Source organism: Salmo salar, chromosome 06, assembly GCF_965601325.2.
Source record: "Salmo salar chromosome 06, fSalSal1, whole genome shotgun sequence".
Taxonomy (NCBI): domain Eukaryota; kingdom Metazoa; phylum Chordata; class Actinopteri; order Salmoniformes; family Salmonidae; genus Salmo; species Salmo salar.
In genome coordinates, this window is record NC_138296.1 from 47629155 (window position 1) to 47640493 (window position 11339).

General features: G+C 41.0%; 2 protein-coding genes across 2 annotated transcripts in view; both read left to right on the forward strand.

The window, feature by feature from the left end:
* The first annotated feature begins 496 nt into the window (after window positions 1-496).
* The window catches only part of hoxb3ab (homeobox protein HoxB3ab), a 57915-nt gene continuing 47072 nt past the window's right edge, over window positions 497-11339 (forward strand). Inside the window, exon 1 of the mRNA XM_045719482.2 lies at window positions 497-1001. The gene's annotated coding sequence lies outside the window, so the exon portion shown is untranslated. The remainder of the gene's footprint in view (window positions 1002-11339) is intronic.
* hoxb6ab (homeobox protein HoxB6ab) lies at window positions 7122-9795 on the forward strand. Its single transcript, NM_001139580.1, is given in 2 exon segments — window positions 7122-7982; window positions 9281-9795. Coding segments are annotated over 2 exon segments (684 nt in total). The 5' UTR covers window positions 7122-7555; the 3' UTR covers window positions 9538-9795.

Here is an 11339-nt window from a genome sequence, read left to right on the forward strand (position 1 = left end):
GGTTCATCATTAGCTCTTGATGTAAGTAATTGTTTTTTATGCGGTTTTTTTTATTTTACATTTCAACAATACAATGATAATATAACTAAACAACAGGAAAAAGGTCAACGTAAGCCTAGTCTTGTCCTCCAAGTTCTTGCTATCCATAATATTTACGCATTATGCCAATAGCACATTGAGACATCCCTTTCCAAACATCTTTGGACAGAATACTAAATATGAAATATCTGAGCAATATAGTTGTATAAATTGCTTATCAGCGCACAAAAGCACCCTCATAAGAAACATTTATGTCCCACGGATCGGCCTACAACCTCTTTCATGTAAAACACAAGAGAAATCCTCCATTTGCTTTTCCTTTTTGAGAGAAAAAGATGGCGATGGAGGAACCACTACCGCCAAAGCAGTCATGAAGAAATGCAATAAATTCCTTGTTGTTTTATGAAAATTTACAACTTTGTGATAGAACTTTATGAGTGCCTGGGTCCTGGGATTGGCCGAGGATGGTCATGTGGATGGGTAACCGTGAACATGAACTTTTTATGATTTCCCAAGTGGTTATATTGCAGCAATCTTTTGGACACCGCACCTTCTGTAGCAACACTGTGCTCCTTCAACGTTCTAGGCTCTTTAATCGCATGTTGAAGTAAAAAAAGAACCTTGTCCCCGCGCAGGGTTTACAGAGAAACTGGAAGACCTGCCTCCTCATCCTGCGCTAATCTAATGTGGCCGACTGTGATTGGGATTTCCGCTGCGATGGAGAGAGTGACTGACTGTGAGCGATCTGGACACACCGGAGGGTCTCGTCTAATTTTTCATACCGGGATGCTTCATTCCTGTTGACTGATGTAAATTAAACGGTATGGAGGCGGCCTGTAAAGCCACAGTGGTGACTTCGCGCGCTAATGGCGGTACGGAGCTGGGGCAACAGGAATGCTGTATGGCGAGCTGCGAGACTCGCGGATGCTATCCAAGGATTTAGTGACGGATTATCAACAAAGGTAAGGCGTGCTTGTCTGTCATTACACTCACGCTGTTTCGTTTCACAGAAAGTTTGAAAACAATTATTCAAAACGCAATCATAGCTGCACTCTCCAATGAAAATATTCACATTTTAAGTGTGCATAAACCTTTGGTAAATATTAGATTATATGATGACTTTGTATAAGATGTCGTCACTCGAAAGTGCTTGTAAATGTTTACCTTGTTATGTGTGCATGACGAATTTGTATTTGGTTCGGAGGCATATTAGAGAAATACATATCGATTTCGATATGCTCATTTGTGGCTGGCTGAGGGTGTTTGTGGTATAATGGCGAGGGCGAGGTTTGATGGAGCGGCTCCTATGAAAATATGATTTCTGATGTACAGTCTTGGGTCACCTCTTAAGAGGAATCCTCCATCAAAAAGAGCGGGGCTATACAACATTCCTTCGCTCTCATACGACTCCCTAAACCGTAGACACAAACAAGACGAGGCAAACAACATGCCGCTTTGTGGAGATAGCAGATTATCTTTTGAATATAGCATTGAGACTGGCCGTCTTTTTTTCCTAAATCCTCCATTACGCAAGGGCTTGTCAAGTAGTGGTGTAGCGTATCACTTCCAGATCACCGACGCGACGCTTCCAGGTTACTGGACAGTTGGTGCGTCTGTGCGGTGGAGAATGTTTTTTGTATGTTTCTGCGGGGTGATCTCGCCCACTTTTATTGCTTCATTTCCCCTTTCATTCCTCCTTCTGTGCCATCATCTGGTATTTTTGTAGACGCTAGACCCTTGGGTGTCCATTTGTTGTCTCCTCGTCAGTAAAAGGTCCCCCACACCCACCATAAAGGCTGCTTCCACAGTGCACTTGTTATGATATCTGTTTCAGTCTGTCTGTGCCTTAAACCAAACGTAGCCTACTACTTAGTGATTTTTAATGTACCACTATAATCATGATCACATAATAGGCTACCACTATTACAACTACCACTAATATATTATACTGACACAAATCATGCTTGCCAGTCCTTATCCAATGTAATAACATATTATTTTTTCCAATGTATAATCAATGGTGGTATTATTAGTAGTAGCATATAATGCGCAATTGTGAGTGATAATACTCGCTTCTAGCTGTGCATAAAGGGTCTGGCAGTCTGTCTACCTATATATCTATCTGCAAGGATATCCGTCTGTCTGTCTGTCTGTCGGCGTCTGTCTGTCTGTCTGTCTGTCTGTCTGTCTGTCTGTCTGTCTGTCTGTCTGTCTGTCTGTCTGTCTGTCTGTCTGTCTGTCTGTCTGTCTGTCTGTCTGTCTGTCTGTCTGTCTGTCTGTCTGTCTGTCTGTCTGTCTACAGTTTATCACAATACTTCTAATATCAAAATCAATGTTCTTTATCATCTCACTTCAGTATTTGACATCCCAACAAACCACAGAGCAATTCCTTATTCAGAGTTTATTCAGCAGTACTGCAAAATACCGACTAAAATCCAAGAAAAAAAACAAACAAAGAACCACTGAATGATATGGTATTTAATTGCAACATGTTATAATATACATTTTCTATGTTATAGCATAGTACATTTGGTATTTTATCGCATATTGTCAGCAAAATACCCATCCTGCAATAGAGGTTCGTCCATGCATATTCAATTACTATCAAGAAATAAAGGGTAGCATCCTAGTGCATACATTTGTATGGCATATTGTCAGTAAATGTTCTGGCATAGTATATTTTGTATTGTATGGCATATTGTCAGCAAAATAGGGAGCCTACCATAGAAGTTCGTCCATGCAGATACAATAACTATCAGGAAATAAAGGATAGCAGCCTAGTGCATAAACAGATATCCTATTCCACTTAACGATGATAGAGACTTTGTTTTTTTGGATTTCATTTCCAAATGTGATAAGCCGCCTTGGCAGTCTTGTAGCTTTGCAGTAATTCCAGTTGATTTGATCTTGCAGTGACGCAGGTCGCTGCAGACTCTGCTCGTTCCTAACTCTTTGGTTCCATCTAGCGTCCATTTTTCCACAATGCCCAAATGTCCTAAATCAGGGCCTTCTGTCTGGTGTGTGTGTGTGTGTGTGCGTGTGTGTGCGTGTGAATTTCTGTGTGTCTCTGTGTTCGTGCGTAATAGAATACAGTTGAAACGTACGTATTTTGCTCCTATGATTGTGTGCGGAAAATGTGTTTGTCGCTAAGTGCGTGAGCTGTTGACAAACAGATATGTGATCTTTCCAGTGTTGTTGGTCCCTCTTCTGAACTATTGCGTGTAACAAAGTGGTGAGGCACTGGCTGGGGCAGGAGATAACAGGAAAGCTGTAATGGGGCGGGTTGGGCTCGGTGGCAGTGAAACGTAAAAGAATGCAGAGGTTGTAAATTCTCGAGCTGCTGTTGTCGCGCTTTGATGTGCTCGCGTTTGGGAGAGATTTGTGGCACACACGCAGAAGCCCAAGCCTTAAGGCGCGATTTCGTGCACCCCCTCCCATTTCTCCCACTTGTAAAAAGCCCTTCCCCAAGACGTAAGCGGATGGCCGCTCCAAGGTTATTGCATTGTGCAGTGAATGGAGCGTATAGTGGCGGCCGGGTGTTCGAGACAACCTGGATTCACTCAGTGTAACTTTCACTGTTATTACGCGGCTTGACTTTCGTTGGTCATTTGGTGTATTAAGTGATGTTCTGGTGTTGTGTGCTCTCTCCCCAAGGAAACAACCGTGCTATAAATGTCATCTGGACAATTTGAGGGTCGTGTTGAAGTGGAGATACAGTCAGAGTGGGTGTGGATAAAGGGTAGGGTGTGTGTGTGTGTGTGTGTGTGTGCGTGTGTGCGCGTGTGTGCGTGCGTGTGCGTGTGTGTGTGTGTTGGAAGCATACAGGATGTGTCCTTGGTCACTGTTTTCATTTGGTTTAGTGGGGTCGCACACTCAAGCCAGTCATTTGTAAACACCTTAAGACATGTTTTCATACCGTGTGTTTGTGTGTGTGTGTGGGTACATGAATGCGTTTGTTTGTTGGTGCGTGCATGCATGCGTGCAGCGTGCAAGCCTGTAAGTGTGTGTGAGCGTGTGTGTTACATTGAGCTGGCTAATTGTTTAGTTTTAACGTCAAATTAAATTTTACAGGTTTATTACCATCGTCTGTTCTATAGCCTGTGATACAACAAACAACATAATAATTTCCCTTTGAAAATGAAGTGTGTGTTTTACTATAACAGAATACAGTCATGACTAAATATCTATATTTTGACTGCCAACCATGATTAAAAGTTACAAAACATCAGAATATTAGCGATACAATGTTAGAAGTAATTAGGTCTACAGTAAGCCTATATGAAACTCCATGAGACGAGCGCTGTTAAATATTTAATGAGTAACCTGCGTCCTAAGCTTTTGGCTGAAGGCTGATCAGGTAACGGTCTAGTGACTTCACAAGAGTTGAAAGTCCGTGAAGGACTAGTCACTTTCTGGAGAACAATAATAAATATGTAAGGAAGGGTCTGGCCTGTCTATCATTAACCAGTACAAGTTATTCACTTGATAGAACACCGTTGTAACAACGCGATTTAAAACCACACCATGCTACATGGGCCTATATAGGCTACAGTAAAAAGATTTGCTAATGATGATATAGTAAGTTTGCTCATTTTTTATTATAGTTCTAAACGTTGAACTATGCATTTCCAAGCTAAACTGTGCGGGAAAGCATGGTTGTTATAGTCACCTTTAGTTTATGCATTATTCACATAGGCAATCTACTTCCGTTTAATTCGATATTTCCGCGCACTTTCATCCATGTAAAGACTTACAGAATGCCTTGTACAGAACTGGAGTGGCTTCAGAATTAAAGAGTTGTTGTGTATGCAATGAAAATTCACAAGACTGGTGAATCCTTGGTTTAATATAATACAATTTACTAAAACGTTGACTATTTCAATCACAACAATCACTTTCAATAGTAAAAAAGGTTCAAACTAGGATTACTGTTTATGAAAACTGTGGCGGAATGGGGCGAACAAGTGTCAAAAGGAGATGATTCTTTTCGATAACCGAATTAATTAAGCTACGCACGCTAGTGCGCACTAAACCGGCTAGAAAAGTCCAATTGTTCTACATAATTCTGAATTGTTTCTTGTATTATGGTTAGGCTAAGTGCACTTATATAATAAACACTTAAAACAAAATGACAGTAAAGTAAGAGCTAAGCCAGGGGCATTTGTTCTAACTTCTGTTGCCGCCACTTGTTTTCAATTCCAATCGTATCTGTGAATTTACAAGCCCCCATAAAGTCATAAAACACTAAAACGCTTTCCCCAGTGAAATAAGACAAACAACTACAAAACACATGACACCACAACTCGTTTACAACTTTCTTATATTTTTATGATATTATCACCAAGATTACAGATAGGCCAATGAAAAGCTACAATCAACAAAATTGGCCAGTTGACATGATATGCAGTTATTAACTTAGCAGAACACGGTATTGATATGTTGAATCGTGCCAAATATACTTGTAAGTCAATTATTTCCATCAAAACGCTGCGCGTCAAACACATTTTATTCACAGTAGCAAATATAACATTTACAAGGAAATATAGGCCTATTACTACTTGGCTTTGTTTTCACACACATAGTCATATACATACATGTATTCATATATTATCAAATAAACAAATATACAGAACAATGCAGGATCATGAAAAGAGCACATACTTACATACGCATATGTCATGCGGAACTCGGGGGTCTATGATGTAGTTCCGTGACACATGACAAAAAAGTGACAGGCGCGTGTTTCCTCCCTGGTCTGTATAAACAAATCACCACTTTTTCTCCATACAGTCAGACTCATCTTCACTGGGATTTCCGGTCATAGTCCATAGATATTGTGTAATATTAACTGAATTGGTATCCAGTGTGTTGCTTCCCATGCAATTTGTGGACAACCTTTCTGCAGGGCAGTTTTGTCCACAAAAGTTACCAAGTCAGAGAACTTCAGCCGGCTTTACCTTGCTGTTCGTAAAGTTGTCAGGAGACCTGCAACGAGACAACAAGCAAAATGAGAATTGGTTCAGAGGAACAGACATTAAAGTTTGTTTTTACACAACAATAGCCCCATATCATTAGATCATTATGTTAAATTTGCTTAGTAAAGACTGAATAAAATTGACTTATGGTAGTTATTATTCATGAATTATTAATCCGAAACTTAGACTGGCCCATTTCTCTGTGTACTTTAAGAAATGGTCACACAATGGATGTTTTCCGTTCACGCAAAACTAAGCCAAACCAAAGGAAGCTCTGTGTCCTGGTTTGAAAGGGAACCAAACTGAAAGTAAAAATACACAGACTGCCGGCGCTACTGGACAGACACCACTTGTGTGAGGACCGGACTTATTTATGGGACTGGCTAATTTATGATTTTGTAAATGCCATTTGTAAATGAAAAACAGATCCAGACCTGACTTGACTCGTGGTAGAAAAGTCAGCGAAACATTTAAAGCCTTACAACGCGTAATGACCTTCCCAGTCAATAATTTTGAAATAAAAACCGGTGCATGAAATGTGGTCAGGGCAGCATGCATGTAAATACACACTCAGACTAGACAAATGCGGTAATAAGGAACTTGTATGATACCGCAACATAGGCCAGAGCCGTTCAACAAACAACCAATGGTAACATATCGACTAATGTCTGGCAGCTAATTTGCTCTAAACATTGATGAAAGCCAGAGCTCTCAAAATATTGTATCATATTCAACTAATATAGGAATATTGTTCAGTGAAGGCAACTGTTCTAAAACCCAAAGCAATTGTAATGCTGAATATTCCAATATATTCCAATAAATATAATAAGCACGTGCATGTTGAAATAAACATTAGGTTGTATTGTCAAATACCCGGATGGAAATCACTATGGAAATAACGGTGATGATAATGTGCTGTTAGAGAGGAGAAGACATATCTCATCACATATCTACTGTACTGAGCGAATAAATCAGACCTCTAAAAATATAAACACAAAATATCTCAAATGCAGAAGAGAAGATAACTCAAACCCCCATTGGCGCGTCTCTATTTGATTTACGGCTTCAAGTCCTTTTTAATGCGGTGATTACTTGAAGGGTCATATTTGTTGTCTTGAGTGAATAGGGCCTTTACTGTATATGGGCTCGCCAAATACCAAATAGAGGGGGAGAAGTGTCCATGTATTCAATTTACCACTTTAAAATTCCAGTGTGATTCGTATTGTGCAATCTCATTGGAAGGAGAGAAAGGCGAAAGAGAAGCGAGAGAAAAAACGCCTGCTCTCGAGTTTGCGCTGGGGTCTCCCGACGCATGCAATCACAGCCCCCCCTCCAGGGTGCTATTTTGCAGGCACTGGCGCACGCGATTGGTCAGCGCCTGGTCAGATGGTACGGTTTCCCTCTGTCCCGCACTGGCACATCGCCACCCAGCGCCCCCCCTCAACTAAAACCCAATCTCCGATAAACTACTAATAGCTAAACCACTTGGACTATAAAACACAACAAATCATAAACCAAGGAAAAGAACCTGTACCCTCCCAATGAGTTCCTATTTTGTAAACTCAACTTTTCCAGTGACTCTGCCTGGAGGACAAGAGTCTTTCTTGGGACAGATACCGTTATACTCCTCCGGATACACTGATTCTTTAAGACACTATCCCGGTGCTGCCTATGGCGCTACCAGCGTTCAAGACAAGGCGTACCCATCCTCATATTACCAGCAGGCGAACGGTGCCTATGGCCGGGCCAGCGCCGCCGGTGCATGCGACTACGCAGCAGCCAGCTTTTACAGGGAAAAGGACCCCGCCTGCACCCTCGCCAGTATAGAGGAACATTCGCTCGTCTTGAGCCAAGACCATCGCAAGACGGACTGCTCGGGGCAAAATAAAAGCATATTCGGGGACAGCGAGGACCAGAAGCCCTCGACGCCAGTTTATCCGTGGATGCAGAGGATGAACTCGTGTAACGGTGAGTCCACATTGTCATGTCATTTGTTTTTTTCTTACGGTTTGTTTTGGTTTTTGCCTGTCTAGGCTGATACATAGAGCTCGCCTATTACATGTGACCTGCAGCTGCACTGTACAGCGCCGGAAGAGCATACCGTGGGGAATATCGTCGCTCTGGTCGTCTTAACACAGGCTGAAAGTAGAGGAAGCAAAGCATGCTATATAAAAAAAAAAGGACACTTTTGCGTCCTCCATAAGTAAAAAAAGAATTATCCTTATAAACTGGTATTCTTATGGTTCCTATCGCCTCATTATTTACGTTCTAGAATAAAATCGCACGGCACACGAACACATCCATGGCAACAATGGAGCAGCAGTTCCAACAAAGATGGGTTCTTATCACAAAATGGCTCGTATTGTTGTTCTGACAGGGTTCCAGCTATTCGTGCTTGGTTATTCACCACAAAAAGACTCTCACTATCACAAAAGTTCAAAATGTATCACAAGGCAAATACATGTCTGTGCTATGGGTTACAGTTAGAAATGAGGTCCGAGATATGAAATATGATAAGGAAGCACACTACACAACAATAGAGGAATAAATTAGCACCATAAATTCCCTTCGAGGAATTCCGTTTCGACACAAAAAATGAGCTAAGATACACCCTCCATAATCCAAACGTTGATCTTCTTCTATAAAGGCTTTTTATTGTTTTGTGTCTCAAAGCAAAAGCTGTGTGTGACTTGCTAGAAGCAGTGTGGGTAAATTAGTGAATGCTTAGAATTATGATGATCAATAAAGAGCTTTCTTGTTCTTTAATGTTAGGATGCGCCATGGTTTGCCCCTACTGCAGGCAAGCATGTGTTCATGAAGATAAAATACGTTGTTATTAAACTTGCCAAAACTAACATCCCTAGCTTATCTTTTTGTATGTGTGGGGAAAAAAACAACAGGAAATAGACATGATGTTTCAGTTCTCAGTTCTCAGTTCTTGCGCTCATTGTTTGGCGCAAAAAAACACACATGCATGATTCAAATATCGTGCATATTAAAAAAGTATTACATAACCCTATGCCGTATGATGTAAACAGCACTTTTACGAACAAATTTAAGGGCAGCTTCCAGGACTATATAAATGATATCATTTTTTTTTGCTACTCTACACAACATGTCTACCAGTAATGCCTAAATCCTTCAGCAAAAGCTCACGAGTTCCAGTCATGCTATTCGCCCTCAGCTCTTTCTCCTCGGACATAGCCTATCTATATCAGTCCTATAAACACAAAATGTTTGACTCTCTCTTCCCTTTCTTTTGACAGGGACCTTCGGTAACCCTGGTCGAAGGGGTCGTCAGACTTACACCCGCTACCAGACGCTCGAGCTGGAGAAAGAGTTTCATTTTAACAGGTACCTTACCCGTAGGCGCCGTATCGAGATCGCGCACGCACTGTGCCTAACAGAACGCCAGATCAAAATTTGGTTCCAGAACCGAAGGATGAAGTGGAAAAAAGAGAATAAACTGATCAACTCTTCTCAGACCAGCGCAGAGGAGGAGGAAGAGAAGAGGTCAGAGTAAAGAAAAGAAGAAGATAAAAAAAAAACGCATAAAATGGCTTATGGCATCACCTTCGGATATCCTACAAATATGAAGATACTACTTTCATATGCCCAAAGTTCCCACCGGTGAAGTTGTGTTTGGTAAATTTGTTGTAGCATTCCAGAAGTTCACTTAACTGTCTATTTTTTTTATTGTCATTTTATGTTGTTTAAAAAAAAAATCATAATTCGGGTACCCGACTGGCAGTGTTTTTGTGCACTTGCCTCTTGATTTAGGATGTGCCCCCCCCCCCCCCCCCCCCGAAAAAATTGCCATGTATAACGAAACTATTTGAAATATATGTCATATTCGTGTTCATATTTAAACTGTATAGAAATAAAATGAAATTCTCCTTCTTTGGTGAATGAATGTATTTCTTTTGTAAGTTAAATACCCAGGCAGATCGAGTTGTTTTGTTGACTTGTTGTATAGTTTCATGGGGAGAACACACTGATCTACTGATAATTCAACACTACCAAAAGGCTGGGTCAAAAGTTTATATTTTATGGATTTTATACGTGGTTTATGTTTGTGGTTTTGTCACAAATAGGTATCTACTTACGAAATCCTTCAATAAAATGTAATAATTACTCAACCTGTCATGCACGGTCTGAGCGAGCATACTTTATAGGTCTTCGTGATTTTGTCACCGGCTTAGAACGCCATTTACAGTAAGTAGGCTAGAACACATTTGGCTCAGGAAGTGAAATAGGCCTAGGCCTATATAATTCACAATTATGGCCAGAACAAAACTTGTGGATAAGTATTTGAAACAGAAAATCATAGGAAAGCTACATTTCTCTCTGGAAAACGTATTTTAATGAACTGTCTACCATTTGGCCTTGCATTAAAAAAAGAAGCGAGCACCGTCCATCTGCTGCAGTTATAAAGGTATGAGCAAACAGTGACTTTCACAGGTGTATGAAACACACGAATTTAAGTTTATCCAAGGCTAGTGAATACTTAGGCCCAAACAGTGAAAGCAAACTTTGCGAGGCTGATTGAATTAATGGGTGGGAGGGAAAGTTGACCTGTCCACCCAGAGACTCAACCAAACACTCAAGTGTCCAAACCACGACCCCATGTCTCTCAATGCTCACGTTCCCTTTCCAGGTACCATCAGTGTGACATTTCATATGCAATAGAACCCTCGGGCCTGGTATTCCCTAGTAGATAATTACACACAAATTATCTGGAAATTGTCAACCGACAACCTCCCCAGTGTACATGACACATAAAGTAGCCAAGACATCACAGTGTTGTCGTTCGGAGTAAAACCTCACAGATACATATGGGGATACTTGTTTTATTTAATGTAATATTTAATCAACTAGGCAAGTCAGTTTAGAACAAATTCTTATTTACAATGATGGCCTACACCGGCCAAACCGGGACAACGCTGGGCCAATTGTGCGCCGCCCTATGGGACTCCCAATCACGGCTGGATGTGATACAGCCTGGAATCGAACCAGGGAGTCTGTAGTGACGCCTCTACCACTAAGATGCCTTAGACCGCTGCGCCACTCGGGACCCCATACATACAGCAACAATGTATAGAAGTGTTTATTGCTTGGACCAGACTGATATTCTCCAGGCTTCATGTTACAGAAGTATCACACATACTTAGAATAGCCTCATGTGTGATATGTGGATACGTAGAATGCATACGTATCAATCTGTGTCTCCCCTTGGAGATAGTCTGGACTATTTCAACTATCATTTTCCGGTCTATATGTAAGCACATATGTATGTTCTGTATAGGGGGTTTACATATCATGGTA